The sequence below is a fragment of the Anas acuta genome, chromosome 1, assembly GCF_963932015.1.
Source record: "Anas acuta chromosome 1, bAnaAcu1.1, whole genome shotgun sequence".
NCBI lineage: Eukaryota > Metazoa > Chordata > Aves > Anseriformes > Anatidae > Anas > Anas acuta.
Window position 1 is genome coordinate 97,879,165 of NC_088979.1, and position 24,539 is coordinate 97,903,703.

At 37.2% G+C, this 24,539-nt stretch overlaps 1 protein-coding gene across 1 annotated transcript in view; it reads left to right on the top strand.

Moving 5' to 3' along the window:
- The window catches only part of ADAMTS5 (ADAM metallopeptidase with thrombospondin type 1 motif 5), a 47,333-nt gene extending 28,875 nt beyond the window's left edge, over positions 1 to 18,458 (top strand). Inside the window, exons 4-8 of the mRNA XM_068689832.1 lie at positions 4,570 to 4,853; positions 6,458 to 6,641; positions 7,042 to 7,217; positions 8,080 to 8,255; positions 11,717 to 18,458. Of these exons, the coding sequence (XP_068545933.1) occupies positions 4,570 to 4,853; positions 6,458 to 6,641; positions 7,042 to 7,217; positions 8,080 to 8,255; positions 11,717 to 12,287 (1,391 nt within the window). The 3' untranslated portion in view covers positions 12,288 to 18,458. The remainder of the gene's footprint in view (positions 1 to 4,569; positions 4,854 to 6,457; positions 6,642 to 7,041; positions 7,218 to 8,079; positions 8,256 to 11,716) is intronic.
- Positions 18,459 to 24,539: the final 6,081 nt, after the last annotated feature.

Sequence of the window (24,539 nt, forward strand, 5' to 3'; positions counted from 1 at the left end):
CTGCTGAATGTAAAGTTTTTGCTTTTAAATATTGTGTTGGCTAATTTTAGTGCTCTCTGAAATATTTTCTCCTTTTTTCTCCTATCTGGAGAATGACTTCATTTTTTCTCTCCAGTTTTATTAGATCCATTAATCTGTGCTGTCCTATTTTATGGTCCATATTACTCTGGCATTGACTTAATATTACCAAGTTAGTTTCCACATGTGAAGAGATCTTTCCTTTTTGAGTTTAGGTACATTTATTGCCTTTCTTCTCACCTGGGAATTTTACAGTATGTGTTCACTAGGGTAAAAAAGGGACCTTCCTCACCACCCATGTATGACCATGTACAGAGTATAAAGATCTATGAATATATCTATCTGTATGTATCTATGAGTATATCTATCCTCTTCTGTTCATCTCCAATCCAAACTGAAATGTTGTATTCATTTTCTCCCTTTTTTTGTGGTCTGGATTTTTCACCTTCCTATTCATCCAGCCAGCTACTTCCTCCAATAATAACAAAAAGAAAGAGCATTTCTACCATACATCTCACCTTTGGCTTGTTTGCAGTGCAGAATGCTCAAAATTTGGACTTTTATCCACGGTCTGATCCTAGTCTGAACATGGAAATTAAGCAGGGCTGTAACAATTTGTCCTACAGGTCTAAAAATATGATTTTTCAATTTTTTCAGCACAAGTCGGTAGGTGCTTTAAATCCTTAAGGGCTGCATTATGGTTTCCATGTTCAGCATGAGTGTTGCCTTCCTGCACAAGAAGTTTAGCAGTTCTCCATTGCTGACACTTTTCACAAAGTCATGTATTCTTTGCTGCACACAAAATGCTTAGGATCTGTCAGTTTGTTAACGGATGGGTTAGGGTATATTGCCCTTTCTGATACTCATGAGTAGTTACCACTCAGGCGTGTAGTCTCAAAGAGTTATCAATAGGACAAAATAACTCACAGAAAATGCGAACCTTCAGTCAGATCTATGAAGTAATTTTGTTACTGATACTATTGCTACAATTTCAAAACTACAATTTTTAGGAAATCTGTTTTCTTGATAGATTAGGCCCTCAGAGACATTGTCTACATAACAGCTTTCCTTTTCTGTTGAAGTTTATCATTTTTAGCTATTTATTTTAAATCAAGATTTGTCTTGGCAAAACACAAATACAATCTATGAAATAATGATGAAGGTCAATGATTTAAAGTGCAGTTTCTACAAATTATTGTGCTGAGAGGACATGTATTGTTATAGGAATGGAACTGCTTCTGGTTTTATTTTCTTCCAGCCAGTGAATAAATCCATAGCTCTGTAATTCTCATTTGTAACACATACTGAGTATACCAAAAGCCACAGAACCCTAGTAGAGCATGACGCCGCCTTTCAGACTGCTTTGGGCTGATAATAAAACAGAGCAAATGTGCCATATTTCCATGTTTGCTTCAGAATGAGCATACTTCTGCCTTTGGGGTTCTTAGTGTTTTTTTTCCTTAGCTGTGGCAGATGTACTTACTTATTACTTGTGTAGCTACCATGCTTTCTCTCCCTTTTTGTTTTAGATAAGGTGCTCTTTTGTAGTCTTCCCATTGAAAGGAGAAAATCCTATATCTCTCAAGTGCTGCTAGCAGAGAACAAAAAAAATACCCATTCAGATGTACTTTTGAGGAGTGCTGCAGGCATAATGTTGTCAAAGAAGGCACAAAATATCAGTTACAACAGAAGGATGAGAAAATACAGATCTTCGTATACCAGGCTTTCTTTTAAGATGCTTGTGAGTGGTTTTTGTATAGTCACAGGAAATTTATGTGGAAAACACTGAGCAAGAAGAGACTCTCCCATTCTTTAATGTGCAACATAAGCATTCTGCACAGTGCTTTTGGTCTGAATGGGCATGAGCTTATGAAGTGTGCTTTGTGATAAACCAGGCATAGCAGTATTGGTGTGAGGAAGTAAATATATGAAGTACTTCATCCACTGCTCCTTATAACTAAACAAAATGAAATGTGAATAAAGTCCAGAAACCTGGATCTTTGAATGGTATTTTATTATAAACAAGTAGTCAATATTGTATCAAAGCTTTAAGTTATCTATATAGATTTAAAAACTTGTTCCATACCACTCTAACAGCAAACATCGTCATAACTCTTGAATTTTGTGACATCCATTTCTCAAGAACTGAGATTTGTATTTTATATATTTGGAAAGTTGTATTGATAAGTGGATTCATCTTATAAAAAGTGTATATTTGCTATGTAGGTAGCTCCACCTAAAGCAGATATTTAAGTTCCCATTGCATCATGAAGGGGAGTAATCAATGGCATTAGTGGTTTGATGTCATCAGTTGCATTAGTGGCCCTGAATTACACCACAGACTCATTTGCCTGTACTAACTAGTAAAACATATGACAGCTGACTGAACTGCAGACACCAGCATTACATACAGTTATGGTCAGCTAAATAAATTTCAGTATAAATGTCTCACCCAAGGTCAACCAGGAGGGCTGGGGACGATCAAGATGCTGATTCTTTGTCTCCCGAGGCCCACTCTGAGAACTTTAATCATTGTTATCATTATATCACCATTTGTTTTACACTCATAAGATGACCCCAGACAGCAGTTTGACATTTAGAAAGAAAATGTTCAATTAGTGTCCAGAATACAGTGACATTTATTTCCATCTGCTTTTAGCCAACTCTTTCCTAAGATAATAATTGCCTTTATTGTCATGCCAGCCACTAGACTGTAGTATTATTGCTTGCAATTTATTGTGTTTAGTCAGAGTGCTTAGTGTTCTTTGTAACCTGAAAAAAAAAAAAAAAAAAAAAATGAAAGGACTATTTCTAATTTAATTAATTTATATCCTGGTTATCTGCTTCCTGCACAAATTTTATTCTGCCTTCCAGGCTATATTGCACATAACACTGAGGAAAGAGAATGAGGTGTCTTGATTAATACTGTCATCAGTCAAGTATGTTGCTCTAGACCAAGGCACCCTAATGTTCTTTGATACTCAGGACAAAAAATGAGAGTAGTAGTACATACATGTTCTGTACATTATAATGTAGTGAATTGCTGTTCTTGCTTTTAAAAAATAGATTTTTGACAACCTCAGGAAGAAAAAAATCTGTGCTTCTTCACTTTTTACCATATCTTTAATATTTTATACTATAAAAGACTTTGAATGCTAGGATACTTTTAAATGCCTTTATCTCACGATGCTCAGTTCATCAGTTAGCATTGGCACACCTTGTCTTTATTTAAGAAGCTAGCATAATCCAGATGAAAGATAAAGCCAGAGTAAATCTGGGTCAGCAAAGGATAAATACAACAAGTTTGACAAGTTAGCTTTTTGGTAGTAAGCGATGATGTAGAAAGACTTTTTGGCTCATTTGGCTAATTGTCCTTAGCCTTAAGAGGGAAAAAAAAATAGCTACAGTGTATGTTCTAGAGGGAAAACACAAGCTATTGAGTGATGTGGTATTTGATTTACTTAAATTCACTGCTATAGCTTGAAATTCAGTTCCAGTTAGTTTAAACAGTAAAGTTTTTCTAGATAGCCTTTTTTCATTCATGATCCAACCAAAGAATACTGGTGTATGTTGCAAAGTGATGTAAATTGTGGTAAGTTATTTTGGCCAAAGATAAGTGAAGCTTGCCCAGACCACATATCCCTTTCATGGGGTGTAAAAGAGATTATGCTGAATAAATAGCTCTGCATGTTAACAACTGAGTTTTTTCAATAGTAAAAAAAAAAAAAAAAAAAAAAAATCTATTAGTAGCTTGTCTAGAACCTAAATGCAAATTCTCATTTTCAGAGTGTGCCAGACAAATTTTTACTTCTGCAGTATATTTCAACACACATATTCAATTCTGTATTTTATATTTATGCTATTTTTTCCTTGTCTGTTGTTTTTTGTTTGTGTTTGTTTGTTTTGTGCATTTTTGTATGAAATTTATAGCCCTCTTCAAACTAATCCCAAAAGGCACCAACTATCTTTACAAGGGAAGCCCAGTCCAGATTTACCACCAACATTAGTTTCAATATGCAACTTCTGTTTTTCCTTTGATCTTTTTGTGTTTTTTTTTGTTTGTTTGTTTTTGTTGGTGGTGGTGGTTGTATTTAAGTGCCTCATGAGCTAGATGTCTGTTCTTTGTGATTTTTCTGGCTTCTCTTTCTCAGTATTACTGATGTTTTGGCTCAAAATTCAAATGGGAATTTTGTTTACTTTTCCATGAGTCTTGATCATTCCTTAAATCACATATTGATAGAGTGGAATGTATTCGGAGTCAATTCAAATAAAGGAAAACAGAATGAAAGAGCAAAGGACCTGAATAAAACCAATTTACACTCCTGGATTGGAAATAGCTTGACACCTGGTATACTCCTGGGAGACACAACAGTTGCAATATGACCTTGTACAAAACCTCAGACACCTCAGAAAGTCTTTCCACTGACATCAGTGTCCTTTGACACTGTCATTCTCACTGTCATTATCAGTTCTCGTAATATGAATGACATACTAGTAGCACTGCAGAGAAAACAAGGTAATGAGTAATAATAGATTGGATTGCTCTTTTAGGTAACTGTTTGCTGGACCAACCAAGAAAGCAGATCCTGGGCCCCGAGGAGCTTCCAGGGCAAACCTATGATGCCATTCGTCAGTGCAAATTGGCATTTGGATCCGAATACACAGTGTGTCCTGGTATGGATGTGTGCTCTCGCCTGTGGTGTGCAGTTGTTCGTCAAGGTCAGATGGTATGTCTGACTAAGAAGCTGCCTGCTGTGGAAGGGACACCATGTGGAAAAGGGAGGATATGCCTCCAGGGAAAATGTGTTGACAAAACGAAGAAAAAATACTACTCAGTAAGTTACCTGCTATGACCCTAGGGAATTTTAGAAGGAGTAATCCTCAAAGGCACTGATTTTTGTGGGAGGGAAAGGGACTTGGCAAAAGTCAGATTGAAAGTTACTGTATATTTTAGCATGTAATTGGAGTGTTACTGGTAAGGGATGCAGGAAAAATGCTACTGAGTTTCAGGAAGTTTCATTCAGGAAGTTTTCTTCTTGAAGTACGGAAGCCTTCGATCATGGAAAACTGAGAACATCCTTTCAGACTAGAGGACACCCATTCAATAAGTCAGGTCTCAGGATGTGTGGAAAGATTCTCAAGGAACTATTCATAGCTTCCTGACTTCTTGGCAGTGGACTCTGAGGTAAATTAAATCTGTAAATCTAGTTCACAGCCCTCATCCAGAAGTGTCCAGGGACCTATCTGTAGTGAAGAGAAAGATTGATGAAATTCATACAGGATACAATTTCTGGATCAGATAGTTTGTACTTATAGTGACAGAGTCCCCTCTGTCAACTTAATAGCTCTTAAGAGTCCCCAGGTTCATGAGAGTGGCCAGGTTCATGAGATTGCCATCTGCACAGTTTAAATGCTTTGAAATTAACTTGGAAGACAGTAAGTAGCACTGCCCTTTCTGTTACACCTACAGGAGAGAGACAGCCTTGCAGAGCTTTGAAAAGACACTTACAAAATATGAGAGTCATTCAAATCAAGTTACAGCCTTTGTAACACTCTTTTTTGTAGAATGGTATATTTCTTCATGTAACGTCTGTTAATTGTTGCAATATTGTATTTAGGGAGCCAAAATAGCAGAGTTGCAAACTGCATCTGACGGCTCCACCTCTTGCCAGTATTCTTGAAATGTTAACTAGTTGGTTCGGAAGGAACTTTTACTCCACTTTCCTGCCAACATTTTTGTTTTATGCCTTTATTTACTGCCTTTAAAACACTCTGAAATTCAGTATGATTTATTTACAAAGGAAAAAACAGCAGCAATCACCTAAACTTAGTAGACTACTACCACAATTTGGACAGATAATCCATTTGGCAAAACTGTGGGTGGTTTGTTGCATTTGTAGCGTGTATTGTATTTGTAGCATCCCTCATCAACATAAGGGATTTTGCCTCTTGTACTTTAGAATTCAGCATTCAGGTATACTTAAGAATGCTTGCGTATGTTGTTTAGAGCAATACCTATTCATCATAATAATTGCATTTAGTATTCGTAGGTAGCCTTATGAACATGTTCTGGGAGCTGAATCCCCTGGAGCTAGTTTGTGGGGGCCTGTTGGTGGGAATAGCAAAAAATAAGAGATCAGCACATGAGAATATAGTCCATATTTCTGATGCATGTGTTTCTTCAATGAGCGGGCTGAAGCTGGCTTTAAGAGTAAGGCCTATATTGTGCTTGCATGCACAGTTACAAATCAGGTGCCATCAATCTGCAGATAAAAGACAGAAATAAATTTCACCGGGAAAAAAGAAGGCTCTAAAGCCTTTTATCCCCAGTTAAAATGACCAACAAAATGCCTTTTCAATTGTGGAAAACATCAGCAGTGTCTCTGAGATTTAGCACCTTTATTCACACCCTTACCTCCCACTGTTCTATATGTTTCAGGCATCAAGCCATGGTAACTGGGGGTCCTGGGGACCTTGGGGACAGTGCTCCCGTACCTGTGGTGGAGGCGTTCAGTTTGCGTATCGTCACTGCAACAATCCAGCTCCTAGAAACAACGGCCGGTACTGCACTGGCAAGAGGGCCATCTATCGCTCCTGCAATGTCACACCCTGCCCAGCAAATGGTATGTTATGTACTTGCTCCAGCCTCTGTTTTCATAGATAGTAAACATTGAACATCTACTGAGAAAGGAAGCAACAAAGATCTATTGTACTTCCTTTAAAATATGCTTACCAAGGCAAGACATTCATCATTCATACAACATGTTAATTCTTCCCCCAACCCCACACTGATTGCAGACAGAAAGGACGTTGAAATGAAAATAAATTTGTCCTGGAAAATGAACCATCATGCTAGCTTTAGTCCTTCATAGCATGGGAAGATTGCTAAAAAAGTTAAAGAGAGATGAAGTGTTGTAACTTCAAAAATCAAGTTAAAAAGAAATTGGAATAATAGGTGTGAGTGCGTGATGATTTTTATAGCACAGTCTGCAATAGTCGCTAATGATTTGAATAATTCTACAGCTAAATCTTTTCGACAAGAGCAGTGTGAAGCAAGGAATGGCTATCAGTCTGATGCAAAGGGTGTCAAAACATTTGTTGAATGGGTCCCCAAGTATGCTGGAGTGCTTCCTGGAGATGTTTGCAAGCTCACCTGCCGAGCCAAAGGAACTGGCTATTATGTGGTATTTTCTCAAAAGGTAATTTCATCTCCAGTCATGACTTCATGTTCAAGCTGAGAAGTATCCTGTATCTTAGAAATCTTTCCCAACAGCAAGGGAAAATAAGTTAGTCATATAATTCAAAGTTTTAACTGTGTCATTAAATATAATGGTTTGATCCAGTGGTTATACAGTAGGACCAGAATTGACCTCTGAAATTAGTCAAGTATTTTCACATTTCAATATGTGGGTTCATAAAAATATGGGTCTGTTAGTGGATTCTGCACTGGTTTCTTTTCAGTAGCGGATAAATGTTTTTTTGCCTGCAGACTCATTTGTGAGTCTGGTGGCCTTTGGAGGAGAGAGAGTGCCATAAGTAAAAGAATAAATTTTACCCTGAATTTAAGGGAGTCTTAATATATTAAAGGAATCTAGAGTAACTCAAACAAAGCTAATTAATATAAAATAACTAGCCAATTATTGTAGATTTGACTTGCAGTGATGCAATTTGAACTGTCTCCTACACTTATATCTGCAGTTTTCTGCCTCTAAATGTTATGAGGATATATGCATTAATAAGGTGAACTGATATGCTCAAGTGAGAGGCTATGCACAAGTACTGATATCATTATTATTAATAAACTGTAAGCTCATCATTAAAGTCAGGGTCATTTTAGTGTTTTATGCTAGAGTTATCTGTCACTGCTTTCAGCCTCTGCCTAAACCTCATCTGCTTTAGTGCTGTGAATGTTAGAGAAACTCAGTCTGGGCTGCCAGGATAGGAACTCTGTTCTGTATGGGTCACGTAAATAAGTAACTTTTTTTACCAGTTAGATTCACAAACCAATTTATTTTTGTTTTATCTGTGGTAATTTTAACTAACAGGCATTTGATTACCTAGGTAACTGATGGTACTGAATGTCGACCATACAGTAATTCGGTCTGCGTCCGGGGAAAATGCATCCGAACTGGTTGTGATGGCATCATCGGTTCAAAGCTCCAGTATGATAAGTGCGGGGTATGTGGAGGAGACAATTCCAGCTGCACAAAGGTCATGGGAACCTTTACCAAAAAGAGGTATTGATCTTGAGTATTAGTAAATATTTAAAAAATACTTGCTTTGCAAATAGTATCTCTACTTGTCTGTGCCTGCCTGCTTTCCTTCCTTCCTTCCTTCCTTCCTTCCTTCCTTCCTTCCTTCCTTCCTTCCTTCCTTCCTTCCTTCCTTCCTTCCTTCCTTCTTTCTTTCTCTGAATTCAATTTACTTGATGTTTACAGATATTTACAGCTGGCCTCTTAATAATACCCTGAAACTTGCAAATAATCACCTGTCAAAACACTGTACCTAGTTCATTTCTGACATAAAGTACAAGTGATACAGGTGAGCAGACCTAGGCATAGAATCTTATGTTATTTGCCAGTCTTGCTGTGGCAGATGACTTGTGGTTTGTAGAGAAGAGAGGGAAGGGAAGAGAGGGGTGCATCAGACAGTTGTTGAGGTCAGAATACTCTGTGTGTATCTGAAACTGCATTTCCCAGGTGATGCTGCATTAGGAAGTTATGCTCTGGGAATCTGTTTGATCTCATCTATCTTTGAACACTAAGTATATCCCACCTGATTAAGTGACAGAATCCTTGTGTAAGTTAGTGGAGAGAAGCAGCAGACAACAGTAGAGCACAGCTGTAAAAGTTGTCCTTGGCAGCTGAGAGGGATTATACCCTAAAAATACCTTTTCACACCACTCAGTATACAGGGAGCTTAGATGACTAGATGAGATGTCAGAAGTGGCATTTTCTACATCCCTTAGTGTTCACTAGGATCATATTGATCTCCAGATGTACTTCTTTTAAGTTAAAATATTTATTGCAGTTATCTGTAAGACGTTTTTCTGTCAGAATTCAGCTTTTAACTACAATACTTCTTAATATGAACAAAAGAAAAGCAACATCCCCATGTTTTTTCCTAACCATATTGAGAGCAGCAGCAAGCTTTTTACAGATTACCAATGTCAAATAAGTCTGCCTTCTGTCTGAATTCTTGTTTCCCTCCCCCTTCCATTCTTAAGGTTCATAAAAGAATGAAAATTTTTTTACTATCATTTGTATAGATTCCAAGGTTTTAGAGGACCGCTGTAGTGACCTACTCTTAGGAACTTTTAGCTGAACATTTACACTCAGCATCTTGCAACTGAATTAGTGTACCATCTTTTAAAATTTACAGAAACTTTATTTTGCTTAGTGTCTTCCAAATTATCATATGGAATGCTACTACAAGTTGAAATCTGAGTCCTGAAATGACTTTTTATTTCTATACATTTCAACATACTAATTAATAGCAGTCAAAAATATCTTTGAGTGATTTTTTTTTTCTAAAAATAAATATAACCAATATTCTTCTCAGTAAACCAATGATTACTCACCTAGGGATGCCAAAACACCTCTTCCAAAAAGAATGGAATTTCCATCTAATTTAGTATTTATATAAACCAGATCTGTTCTAATCTGTAAATATTGAAATGTCTCAGCTGTCTAAATGAAGAAGGCAGTGCAAGATATTCATGTGCTTTAGCAATGATCCTTGTGGTGCAGACCAGGCTCCAGCAAAGATGCTAAAGGGACTCCATGAATTTTAGTGAAGCCAGATTTGTAGTGTAGATATACTTGGAATCAGTGAGATTCTACTGTAATTATACCTATGAAGGTACCATCTAATTCTAAAAATCATGACTTTAACTGAAATGAGACCAGTCAGAGAATAAAATATTAATTCAACCTCAGTGCATTTGAAGAGCTGTCCCATATAGAAAGTAATAAATAATCAAACAGTTCTAACTTGATTTTGATTGAATTTGCGTTGTCAAGAATTTATTTTTTACTGGGAATATTGTTTGAGATGATTCCTTTATGCAAGTGACTGACTTCAAAAAAAGAAAAAAAAACTTCATTAAAATAGTGAAATCTTAATTGTCTGTAAACTATTTTTGTATATAAAAGGGCAGTGGCTCTAGTAAAATTATCTTTCTCCACTGAAAAATAGCAGCTCCCTCTTTGCTATCCACTATAAACCAACCTGTATTTTAAATGTACAGGGAAATTATTAAATGTGTAAGAGAAAACTAGTATTTTCCATTGTAGACAATTGCCATAACAACATTTGTTTGTACTTTTTTCCCTTAAAGCAATCAAAACACAATCTTCTGGAGAACTCTTTCGTAATAACTTTTTTTAAAAGGCTGTAAAGTTAAATAGTCAGAAGTTGGGAAATAGGAGAATGAAAGATGCACATGCTTCTTTTTGCACATGAAATATTGAAGAAAATGTTGCGTTCTCTAGCATTTCTTTTAATTTTTGAAGAAATGATTTTGTAACTTTAATAATATGTTTTAACAGAGCTCTTTTGGCAACTGTTAAGTAAAAATATTTGTGCAGTGCTGTTTTTTGCACCATATTCCTTCACGTTTATAGAGCTGCTAAATCAAGGGACTTTTAGTAGTTGTCCTATAACTGCTTGAAATAGCATGGGAATAGCACTAGTGTTTAATCTGCAGTCTCTGCAGTCTTTACTTTTGCAACCAAAAATTTGCAAAGGTAGTAGTCTATTCTTTAAACAATTCCAAGGGACCCCATTCACTATTATACATTTTAAGTATATTTTCTCATTCCCTTTCCTCTAGATGTTTCAGCACTAACCTTTTCAGATTTGAGGTACTTGCAGAATGGTTTTATCACAAGATTAGAAATGAAAATAAATGTTTCCAAAGTCCAGCTGGTAGCGTACAGCTTTGTGCAGCATTCAGACTTTTGTCTGTTTATCCATACAGTTAAAACAAATAATATACTTGAGATAGTAAAAAGTTTTAGCACACTTGCAGGTTTTGAATGCTTGTCACTTTTGGTAGAAAAGTTAAATATCTTCTTCTAAGTCTGCATTAAAACATTTCAAAGTAGAAGCTAAGAGAACTTTGTGGTACAAATTAAACATTTGAGTGTACCTTGTGTTAGAAACTTAACAATTAATCTTCAGCTTTATGAATTTCAAAGTAAACAAATTTTTTCTCAGTGATCAAGATTATTTTAAAATGTTCCCAAGGTACCTCTATCCAGCTGTTGCTCTGCTCATGCTTCCCTTAATCATCATTATAGCAAAGACAGCAAGAAACAGCTGTAACCAATGCATATCTCATTATCTTTCCTTGGCAGGCAGAACGTGCATCGTATTTCATATCTCCCACCCTTTGCTGAAATATATAAGCTATCTGTTATTCTTCATTCCTTTTGTATCTGACTCATGTAAAATCATTACTAATGCTAAAGATTAAGCAATTTGAAGTAAGTGCAGTAGAAATTTCTTCAAGAACATAAAGAACAGTACACAAGACAAATAACGAAACCCGATTAAACTAATCTTAGATGTGCCGCTAGCCAGATGGATTCAAGTAAAGATGCATCCCAGTAACTTCATTAGACTTAAAGTTTATTTCACACCAGCTACTGAGTACTTTCTTTTTCTCTTTTTTCTTTCCCCCCCCCTCATTCAGTAAGGGCTACACAGATATAGTGAAAATCCCAGAAGGGGCAACTCACATCAAAGTTCGGCAATTCAAGACTAAGGACCAGAGCAGGTTTACTGCCTACCTGGCCCTGAAAAAGAAAAATGGTGAGTATCTTGTCAATGGAAAATATATGATCTCCACTTCAGAAACAATCATTGACATCAATGGGACTGTCATGAACTATAGTGGCTGGAGTCACAAAGATGATTTCTTGCATGCGATGGGACACTCTGCGACAAAAGAGGTTCTTATTGTGCAGATACTTGCGACTGACCCAACTCAACCCGTGGATGTACGTTACAGTTTCTTCGTGCCAAAGAAGCAAGGGCAAATGACTAACTCTGTCACCGGCAGTGGCAGCAACAGCAAAGTAACTCCACAGCTCATGCAACCCCGGTGGGTTACGGGGCCGTGGCTTTCTTGTTCTCGAACATGTGACACAGGATGGCACACCAGGACTGTCCAGTGCAAAGATGGGCATGGAAAACTAGCTAAAGGATGTCTTCTCTCTCAGAGACCGTCAGCATTTAAACAGTGCTTGTTGAAAAAGTGTTAACCTGTGGTTGTGATCTTCTTTAAAAGAGGTTTGATGAAGCCATTTTTGACATACCGGTATTAGGTCTGCCCAGACAGAGAGAAGCAAAGGCTTCGATGTACTTACATATAGTCTCAAATTATGGGCAGAATCTGCCTATTTGGACCAAATGAAGATGTGCACTGCTTTAAAAAATAGTAGGGTGATCTTAATATGTCAAAAACCTAAGCATTAAAGTTGTTATAAGCCCTCTGCGTCTGCAAAAATATAAAATAAAATAATAAAAAAGAAGAAAAACTAGTGAATGGAGGATCCTGGGATATTTGAAGGTTACAGAATCATCTCCCCATTTTTCACCTACCTCTAATACAGTATGTCCTTAGAAAATGTCACTTGTACCCATGATACCACAGTAGCTTATTTTATACTGTTTTGTAAATATATTTGATTTGGTATGTCACTTTATATCACTTGGTTCTATTAAAAAAAAAAAGAAAAGACAAACTATATAAGCAAAGTGATTGACCAAAGTATATCTACAGCCCTGTGGACTTGGTCCAGTCTTCAGAAATGGCTGCAGATGTTTTACTGGAAAATGAAGAGCTTGCTGCTGGTTTTAAAAAGTAATACTTTTTGGTTTTGACAAAAGGAAATGCATTTTTGTTCCAGGAATTTCCTGACAGCAGATCATAATTCTGACAAATACTGTGTTTCCACCAAGAAATTCTCAAAAGGAGCATTGCAGCAGTTCACAGACCAGGGATCCCCACAAGTACATTGCTTAAATACCAGCACCATCAGCAGCTCCTTACTATGTGTATGTCACACACACATAACAGGAGGATTTGGCTGCTAGAAAGAATGTGTATACCTTCGACTTAGTAAACTTTCCATTAGCTCCAGCTGTGTCACAGCACGGGGTCCTTCTTGTCGATGAACAATAGCTGCTAGTTCCTTTTATCCATAAAACAAAGGCATACTGTATTTTGTAGAAACTAGTTAGAGAACCAAAAATTACAGGTAAGATAAACAAGTGTCTTCTAACTCAGATATTCTGAGGCTGTATACAACTGCTTTCTCTGTTATTTTCTCTATGGCTTCCACCTTGAATCTAACAATGTGTAATGCACCTACATCTTTTGAAGAGGCTGTAAAGGTCGGAAAACACAGCAAGCAGTTAATATTTTATCACTGTTTTGTCCATCATGTCTAACTCTGGTATTCATCTTACCAGCAAAAGTTTGTAACTATTTGTCTTTTTGTTTGTTGATTTTTTTTGTTTTTATTTTTTTTAAGCTGTAGAACTTATTCATATTTTGTATATCTACCACATTTGGGAGGCAGAGGGGTCATTAGAAAGTCAAACCACATCAGGATGTGGAAGACTTACCCAATATCAATAAGACTGTTTCCACAGTACAGGCAGTAGCTAGTAATAATTTTCTTTGGCAGCAGCTTCTGAATCCCATTATTGTCTGGTTGAAGTTGTGTGACCGAGGAAGGGTATTTCAACATATGCAGGTAACAGGTGGAGGCTTGACACCAACCCTGTTAGAATTGCTTCCTTTTTATCATCAGGGTTTGAATAAAGCCCTAGAATAACAGGTACCAAAAGAAATGGTCATGATCTACTAATGAAAATAGAAGCCCATCTGTCTTTTATTTTTCAGTTCATCCACCCAGGAGAATGTAAAACTGTAGGAGCATTTTCAGACACAACTGTGAGTCAGTGGTATTTGAGCACTGAACTTCCCTAGACTCTTCTAGGAAAAATCCCAGTCATGAAATCAGTAAAGAAAACATGTTGGCTTGTGTAGTGAGAAGGTCAGGTCTCACTCCAGGCTGACATAAACATGTTTTTGCAACTGAGGCGTGTTTGTGTGAATTCTAGAAAGCATGTGATGATTTTAAAACAGCATAGAGTTGCTACATCTACCAGTATGAAACTGGAGAAATATCTGTTTTTGTACTCTATTATAAGTAAACAGGAATAGGGTTAGGGCCTCATCCTCCCTAAAACTGAATTACAAAGGAATGTTACTAGTCATCTTCAGTTTTCAAGAATAGTATGACCCAATAGAAGTAGTCCTATAAAAAATATGGATCTTGAGGAAAATTCCCTTGTTAATAACTGACATCACCCCATTAACTTAGATCAAGGCTCTGAATATTGCAAACTTCTGGAAAGTTAAGATTTTTGCCTCATCTAAACAAATGTTCCAGAACCTCTCATGAAAGTTCGTAGTAAGTATAAACCATCAGGAGAGGAAAAATAAGGAGATATAATGTGCATAGACTTAATATTTGTCTTGGCATACAGCTGCTTTATTAAGTGGCATTTCTTTTTCCTGTGTTTTATCAGAATAGAGAATGTACAAGTATTTGTGTTTGCATCATAGTAGTAATTTATTATTAGTGAACGAAATGAGTAAAGCTTTTGGATGCTGCTCAGGTTCCGGAAGAATACCATAAGCTGGTATAAATTTAAAGCTTTCTTAGATCAAGACTATCTTTTTCATAGAAAGATTATTTATAAAAATTAAATAAATATGAGAACTAAACAAAGCAAATATATGTGCAAAAGAAGTTTCCTTTATATGGTGAGAGGGCAAAGGGGACAGACAAAGGAAGCAATCCTAAAAATGCAAGATGAACTAGACCAGCCTGCTCTGTTTAACACTTGCTTTTTAGCAGATCTTTGTAATCAGACTCTAATTGCCAACCTTGCTTTTTTCAGTCATAGCTATTTCATGTAACTGATGAATGAAAAATCGATGCGAGGTATGTGACTTTGTCGTTTCAACTTGTGTTCCAAACTAAATTCTTTGTTGGTCACACATTGCTTATATTACTACCAAGTCATGCCAAATAAGATTCATAAAATGCTTCCTCTGGATAGAGACACTGTCTAAGAAGCCCAGAGAATTACTCTGTGCATGGAAGTAAACAATAGTCAGTGTTAAACTCACTGCAGGTTTTTTGGGACATATCTCCAATGCTTTCAGTGGAGTTTAGCCCCTTAAAATCTGTGTTCTTCAGAGCATCTGCTTTTCAAATATGACAGCCTTGTTATGAAAAAGCCTATCATCTTTGTTTTGTCTGTATACCTGAAATTCAATTTAGCTGCCCTCCTGTGGAAACAGTTTTATCACAAGGGAGAGAGGAAATAATCTTGTGGATTAATCACAATTGTTAAAAAAAAGAAAAAAAAAAAAAAAAGAAAAAAAAAGCAACACAGCACTGAAAAAAAATAAAATAATTTATTGTTTTTACAACTGGTATGTGAACGGATGTAATGAATTTATTTATTCTTATTTAACAAAAATACCAATTGTGCAAATTCTATATTTAAAATGTTTGCTATCATCTCTGTCTCTCTCTTTCTTGCTCTCTCTCTAATTTATGCTTCAAATTTGTGTTGAAAGTACACCTTGTGAGTTTACATAATGTATGGCACTGGTTATTTTTTTGTTTGTTTTTATTTAGAAATCTTTCTGCATGAAACAGGAGTATATGTGTATACGTGTGTGCACACTGTATAGATGTATATTCTTTTTTCTGCTACCACCTTAGACAAGTTGTAGATTTCTAAGTTTGTGACACCTCGTGCTCAAAGGAGCTTTGTTACACTTCAGCTCTAGAATCTCTCAGCTAGCAAGTCTTAGAGGTCTGTGGATCACCAAAAAAAAAAAAAAAAAAACACTTCCATGCTCCTAAAGCGATCAGACAACAGATTCCATAAAGGTGCGAAAGGTGTGTGCAATTCTTACGACGCACCTCCGTAATTTACCACTGAAGGTGGTAAGAGTCCTACCATTTGCACCAGATTTGGTTTATGCAGACTGAACCATTAAAAAAGCTGCCTTTTCAGTCTTTTCACCATTTATATACTTACATACATTTGCTTCATTATATTCCAGCTCATCACACCATGTCAGGCAAAGTTAGACACTAACATCCAGCCAAGCATGCATTCCAAGTATTTCCTTGAAAATAATGGTATCTGCTTACTTCCACTGTTCGTCCAGTCCAAATTCTGCTGAACTCAAGGGAACTTGCACTGGACTCATTATGAGGTAAAAAATGCAATATAAATAAACTCATAAAATCAATTTATTTAACAATACAAATTATTTCTGTAACCACTTCCCTGTAAGGACAGTAGTACAGACAGAAAATAATCTATTTCAAATGACCAAAAAGTACCTTTCTCATTAGTGTCTAGATTCACACAAGTTAAACTCCAGCTCAGCCTCTGTGCGCACTGTTTGCTGCCGTCAAGGCACTACCCAAGACCCTGAACCAGCCACAAGGCTTTAGATAAAATTACAACAACCAATGGGTAATGACCTCCCTTAAGACCCACTCCAAAATGCCAGGAAATGACAGTAAGCCTTGACTTTGATAATCTTTAGGGTAGGCTTTAAATAGGATTCATAAGGATGAAACATTAATAATGGTGGGTTTTCGGCAAAACATTTAGGTGACTGTTTTTTCTCATGTTCATGAATGCTGTGCTGTTTTTTGTCACTGAGGAAGATGGAGCCTATGGCAAGAGCCAAAATTAGATTTTCTGAGCATGGGCTGCAATTTTCAGGGGGAAAAAAAAAAAAAAAAAAAAAAAAAAAAAAAAAAGTTGCTGATTTTGAGGTCTTTGTTCCTTTTATTAATTAACTGATTAGTTTTTATAGAGTTATGAGAGAACATCACTGCATTCATACTTGCCATTGGTAACATTTTCAAGAAGGTTTTTTTGTTGTTTTGTTTTTGTTTTACTCTGGGTACACTGAATGCCAGCTTGTGTAGTAAAGGTAGTTCAACATTCTTGTTTCAAAAAACATTGCTAATGCAAACATTTCTGGTTTATCATGTGTAGTGGTAATGACTTTTAACCTGAGACAACTTGTCAGATAGTCAGTTGGCATCACAATATATAGCTCTGGGGTAGCTCTGCCAGTTTTCAGTGGCAGCATACAAACACTGAAAAGCCCCAAACACCTTGTTAATCTTCTAGGTAAATGGCTGCAGAACTTCTCTCCAGATACCCTGTAACAAACATCTTGATAGCGTCCGGCCACTCTGCGCAGTACAGAGTTACAGGTTGAACCCAAAACTCACAATGCTTTTTGCCCTGAAACCTGTCTGCAGAGGCTCACAGTAGCTGTAAGGACACTAAAAACATTTCCACATATGTCAGATAGAATCTTGTATAGTCCGTGTTGAAATGCATAGGTGGACACACAGAACTTAGCTATAGCTAAATGGAAATGTATATTTTTGTATGTGCGCTTGCATATACATGTGGATGTATAAACATGTTCACATACGCATACACACGAACAAGTATTTGGGTCTCCATTAGTCCCATTCACAGGGCAAAATATGTAGGTATAACTAACACCAGTGCAACTAAATTCAGAGTAATTTTTTTTTGCATCATTTGGCTTTGCAGGAGCTGCTTCAGACGTATACCACTCTAGGTGACAACATAGTTTCTCTTGTAATTTATAGGAACTGGTTTACACAATTTATCGTATGAACTGTGAAGTTTTCTAATAGTTTTATCATATGAAACATACTCCTTGACAGTCAAGCTTATATGCATTGCTAAAATCTCATCAGATATAGGAAATAATACACTGTATTCAAGTAAATTGGAGACAGTGTGTATCCCTGTATAGCAATAAAAAATACTTAATTTCTATTGTCAGGTCATTGCCTAACATCAGATAAAATTAGAGAGGTATTCTAGGGAAGACTAACAGGAAAGCACAACCTTTATTTTTTCTTAGATTATTTCATGTGCCTCTTTGTACACTCTATTGGTGTCAACATATTCCGGAAAGTGTCACTTTGTGCATTATAGATAACTTGACTGAAATACTGGTACCCTTTGAAAACTAAGATGTGTCACAAAACTTTTTTTCATTCTAATTTGTGTCTAATATAAGAGAATTAACATTTTTAGAGCACTACTATGTCAGCCAGTTTACACCATAATTAATATGTTATGCAAAATATAAATTCATTTGAACTGAATTGTACAAGGTCTACACTGTACTATGACACATTGAAGGCCAATATTTTGTTTTGTTAACTATTACATATGTATAATTTACCAGTTGTAATCTTAAAACACTTGATTCTGTGATTTCAGTAAAAGTAATAAATATAAACTGTATCATAGGTCCAGGTACTTGTTCTATATGGTATATTTGTGGGCTACTGTTTGCCATTTGTGACCCACTAATGACAGGTAAGCTAAGAGAGACTGAGCTGATCACTAAATTAAGTGATTTATGTGAAAGTGTTCTTTTGAGTCATGAAGTATAACAGAGGAGTGCAGAAAACAGTGTGTGCAGTACCTTTCTAGAGCCTTAGACAAAGTCCAGTAGATATAGTATACACTGGTGATCACCCGAGCCCCTACAAAGCCCCCATGAAATCCGTGAGACCTATAAAAAAGCATCATCCAACAGAATTAGACAGTGGATTAAAATAGAGTGAGATTCATAATTATCAATGTAAACCTAACTAAAGCAGTAAAAACCAGCCAGAACATGTAATGAAAACATACAGTTTGTGCAAAAACGGTAGTAAAGCATGTATCAAAGGAAAGAGAAAAGCAGCAACTAAGGCGATTGGGCTGGTAAGAAAGAATGACTTACACACTCCAGTTGAAGCATGGCTCTTAAAACACTTTAGTACTAAGACTTACTTTTCCAACAGAACTGCACTATTATATTATGCATTATAATTCAATTTCCATGCTGATTTCTTGCTTATCCTTTCTAATTCCGTAACACTAAGTTGGAGTTTTTCACGTTCCCTAAAATGATGTGCTCTTTCCAAAAGTGAAAGCAAGCCCAACTCAAAAACTGTCTCACCCCATCCATGTGCATGTCTAATCTATTGTTTGCTGAATTTTTTTTTGAATTTTGGACTTTGCTTATTTGTTATTGTTGTTGTTTGTTTGATTTATATTGTTTTACAGATTCTAAATTATGTTGATTCTTATTTACAGAAACCATGTACTCATGCCTAAGAATAGCTTTTCTTCCTAGGTTGTTCATACAATGGCAGTGAAGCTTTACAGAGCAGCCAGTACTTATAAAGACAGGCCCAAAATGTATAATAATCTGTTACACTACATACAAGTGTGCTTGAACCACATTACATAAGAACTATCAGGCTAGTGCTTGTTACAGTACATGTCTAGATCTACAAATATATATATACACACAATATAATATATCTGTATATACTCTGTATGTATATAAAAGTTTCAGAAAACCTTGTTTACACACTTACACTAGATGTTTTTAAGACTGGTCACTGCACATCAGAAAGAATACTATGTTCAACATCAGTGAAGGATGCAGTGAAAATCCTGTGCAAGAGTGCATTTTTACCATTTATCCTGCCTAAAGGGCTGAGGGAGGTTATTCACCTGTTCCACAGTCTCTTCAATAATAAGTGACTTAACAGGTTTTCTGCCTTCCCTTCATCTTTTTAGGTCCCGGGTCAGGTCAAAGCCTCCACCCATTCCTCATCTCCCCCTGCCCACCTGCAAGTAGAAATAGCAGTTGTACAACCTATTCCATAATTTCGTCCTCTACTTTTAAGTATTTTTTGTCTGTTACAGGACTCCACAAGTATTAACACCTCAGTGATACTTCAGTACCTCCTTCATATTTTTGTCTGCAAAACAAGCTGCAGTGTCACCAAATGATTATGGCAGGTGCTATCTTCACAAAATTATGTTTTTATTTCCTATTTTAGAGTATGCAGTAGCTCAGAAAAAGCCATTACTGAGAATGGAAATCCATTCATATACAAATCAAATTCAGCAGTATAGACTTTCTCAAATGTCCAAGGCTGTCATAATTCCATTACCGTGCAGGGACTGTTCTGTATCAAGAAGATGAACTCATTCTCTCTTAATGTATTTTCCATCTCTTCATAATGTGACATTTCACCTCTTCAGAAACCACACATAATTACATATGATGGGGGAGACTTATTCCCAAGACTCAGAACTTATAGACCCAAGTCTCATTTTTAGTTTGGGATGCAAGATGCATTTGATTCAATTTTAGTCTTCCAGCCAAACTGATCCTTTAAAAAATATCTTGGAAACCAAAATATATTAAGTAATCAAACAAGAAAATGCTCAAGTCTTTCCACATTGCCTACACTGTTGCCTCACTCTTCTTACGCTACGCAAAGACCCAAGTAACGAATTCATCGTGCTTACACCACTCAGCACTCTACACTGACCCAGCAATAGGGTTGAAGTGAAAATGTAGGGGAAAAAATATTATAATAAAAATCCATGGAAATAAATTGTTATTTTCCATGGTTTCCCTTGATTATTCTGGGAAAAGTATGCTTAAGGAAAAATGCACACATTTAAAAATCTTAAGATTTTAAGAAAATCTTAAGCAACTGCTTGATAAAGCTTTGTTGTAGCAATTATGCAACCTAAGGATTTAGTTATTAAAATGGCCATGGCAGCCATCACCACCACAGTCTCACTACTCCAGGTGTTGCAGTTTGGTTCAATGATGTCACTTTACTGCTTCCGTTCTTCCCATTCCTCTGTCCCAGTAAGACTTTACCTAAAGAACCCATGTCTTCAGAACTAAAAGCAAACCCTCTGCAGCGGACCAAGTTCTGCTGCCCAGACTTACATTAGTAATGACGCTTCCAAACAGCCCTCAAATGGAGCCAGGTGGGTGCATAAAAAAAAAAAAAGACTCGGAATCCCTGCCCTTGCAGCTTCCAGAAGCACAGCAGTGGGGAGGTGTGAGCCTAGCACAGCCAAGCTAATGCTAGTAGGCAAAGCCAGCTGAACCTGCAGATCCTGCATGTGTGCAAGATGTGCAAGAACATGCCTATCTCCAGCACAGCTGAGTGCTTCACACAGGTGTGCATCATAAATATGTTTTTTTTATAGCTGCAGCTCTGCTAATCGCTGTTTCTCTCCTATTTACCCATTTGTGGTGTGGGCTTTCTTTTTGTTGTTTTTTTTTGTGTGTTTTGTGTGTGTGTGTGTGTGTGTGTGTGCGTGTGATGGTTTTTACTTTTTTTGTTTGTTTGTTTGCTTGCTGTGGAGGTACTGGGGCTCCTTTCAAGCTTGCCTGTGCAGAGCTGCTCACTTGCAGAACTGTTGTTGAAATAACTCAGGCACCGGTGTGTGCTTATTAAACGCTCAGAGTTGAAACTTCCCTGTTTTCCACAGAAATTTAGTAGAGCATGAAGTGAGTGCCCTGGCAGCAGGTGTTCTGCCTGGACCCTCTGTTGATGGAAGCTGGATCTTCTCATGGTGACTGATAATTTTGCTTATTTAATAATAGAGGGCCATTATGCCCTGATGAGGTTTGCAGATGTAAATCCTGCTCTAGCTGTGTGGATAACTACTGAGGGGCACACGCCTGGGTCAGACACACAGAGATTTGCAAAGAATGTGCAAATTACCCTCAGCAAGCAATCCCGCAGAGGCCCACTGGAAACCTGCTGCACGCAGCCACAAAGCAGTGAAGGTACCACAGAGAAACATCTGCTGGTGGACCAGAAATGCATCTGAGAAGGGAACATCACCCCAGTACCGTCCCCAGCAGCCTCAGGTAACTAACATCTTGAAATAGTTGAAGCCTGGCGGCTGGCCACCTCAGCAATTGCTGACATGGCAGCGACCCAACGGGTTGGCAAACAGGCTGCTGTGCTACCTAGTAAAGGTGGTCTGTAACTAAAGGGTAACGAAAATTATACTGGAAACTTTCTGAGCACTTTAAAGTGGTCTGTTTAAGACAGAACCCTGCCCACTGGAAGTGGTCCTTACTGAAGGCCTTGCTGTACTTACCAATGTTTTTGTCCAGAAAAAACAGCGTTACAGGCATTCTGTGTGGGCTGGGAGGAATATTTTCACGCTAATATTTATGTGGCATGCTGAGATCTAACAGCTATCCAGAGGGTTTTTGGCTAATATTTCATTTAACTACATGCTGCAGAGAACTCCCAAACAAAAGCACGTGAAATGGCAGGCTCCTCAGGGGCAAACCAGGCGGCAGAGGGGCCACCACCAATAGTGGTGACACTCTCTGCATGATGACCCAGTGGCTGTAGAGAGATGGGCTCTTTTGATAGGAATTTGAGTTATGAAAGGATTTAATGGGAAATTACCAACCAGTCTGGCATTCAAATGCCAAAATACACAATCAGACTCTTGGCCATACAGGCAAGCTGTAATGTTCTTCAAAGGGAGAAAGGAAATGGCAGGGCTTCTCTGTGCAAAGCTTAGCCTCTTAATGTATACAGGAAATCATCATCAAGATGCTAGCCCTTAATCAGGTTAAAAGGAGGCAACGAAGTGAATTATTATTTATGAAGAACTGCTCCTCTGGAGGAGAGGAGAAGGTACCAAAGGATGTTTTATTTCACTCTCCATTAAAATAATTATTATTTTGGAATGAGTTTGTTATGTATTTCTGGATATTATTTTTCCCAAAATAGTTTCTGAACGCAAGGCAGAGTCAGAGCCAGAACCCAAGGCAACCTGTGAGGTTGCTGCAGAACAACTTTGCCTCCAAAAGGTTTCTGCCTGCCTCAGCCTGCAGAAGGCCTTTCCAGTGAGACTCCAGTCTGAGGCTCGTGCTCCCCAGAGCCTGCATGTTCTACCCCAAGAGCCTTTTTCTTTGGCTGCATTCATAATGTTTATTTAAATCATCACCTGGTTTGTCTTCAGACCTAGCCAGATTTCTAGAAGTATGTAAGAGAACGATAAAGTCCTAGAAGATTAGAAAAGAGGATATTGGCAAAAGAGAGAGGGGGGGGGGGAGGAAAAAAAAAAAAAAAAGTTTCATTTCCAACTACAAAGGAAAAAAAAGGGGGGGAAAGGTCCAAGGAGCAACAGTATCTATGAACAGTATCTCCTCTGTCTTGAATCTGGATGTAAGCCATAGCCAAGCAGTGTCCAAAAACTCTGAAAAATTTAGGGGGTTGAATTTGATATTGTAGAAATCAATTTATTAGGGGGGAAATGTAAAATACAAAGTAAAACAGCTAAAATAAGAGAGTATATAGAGGGGGAAAAAAAGATTTTCCTTTCAGTTCGATACACTGAAGGACAAGAAACAACTAATAAGAGAGTTCAGTTCAGGATTATTTCATATGAGATTAAATTTACCAGAAAAAGGTAAGCAACAGCAACAACAAAGATTCTAAAATACCTACAGATTTCAAGATTTCAATTAGAAATTAGATCTTCAATTAGATGAAGATTTCAGAGCTCAGAATGTGGATATTGTTACTTAAAAAAAAAAAAAAAAATACAGCCCAGATGGATTTAGAGGCTTAAGTCTTTTTAACAATTGAAATAAAGTCATAGTTGATTTATTGAATTAGATATGCCAGGAGGCTCCTACTCTTGGACTAAAGCAATTGTAACTGCAATATACATTACAATTCACAAAGGGGTGGGAGTGAATAACTCATTCCTGACGCACTTCCTAATATAACACTTTCTTTTAAAGCAAACTGTTAGTAGACAGAATAGAAAGTTTCTTTGATACATGTATTTGTGTCAGCAGGATATACTATAGGAAACACCTCGTAGACAAGGGATTTAGATGTGATCTTGACTAACTACTGCCCCAGGGCTCTTCATGTCTCCAAACAGAGACGCTGGCTGAACGGAAAAGGAGAGTGGGCACACTCCTCCTCTCTGCTGGACCTGAGTAGGGGTCCTGGCTGAAAGAGCATCATTACAATGAGTAGCAAAGGCTCATTGAAGAACAGTCTCATAGGTGCTGACCCCAGACACCTGTGAGAATTAAAGGATAAAATTTGCCTGGGAATCAGTGTTCAAGCAGTCCAATTCACCTGACTGGTTCAGTAAAGGTGCCATGAGTAAATGAGCCTGGTCATTTGGGACACATCTCAAAGCACTGCAGGAAAGTAGCTAGTGGACCGCAAAAACTAAATTGGTATTCATATGGCAGTAGGCAGAGGTTATTTCAGTGGTGTGAAATATTTTCTGATTCCAACTGAAAAAAAAAAAAAAAAAAAGTGCCAAAGCAATTTGCCAGTGACAATAATGTGTGGTGTAATTTTGAGGATGAAAAACTTTTTGCTGGGCTTGACCCAGTATAAACCACCCCTGTAGAAAATCCCTGGGCCTACTACAGTAATACTTAGTGTTAACCAAATGTATCTGTGCTTTTTATCTAAGTAGTATCTGCCACTTGAATATTGATAAATTGTGTCTACACT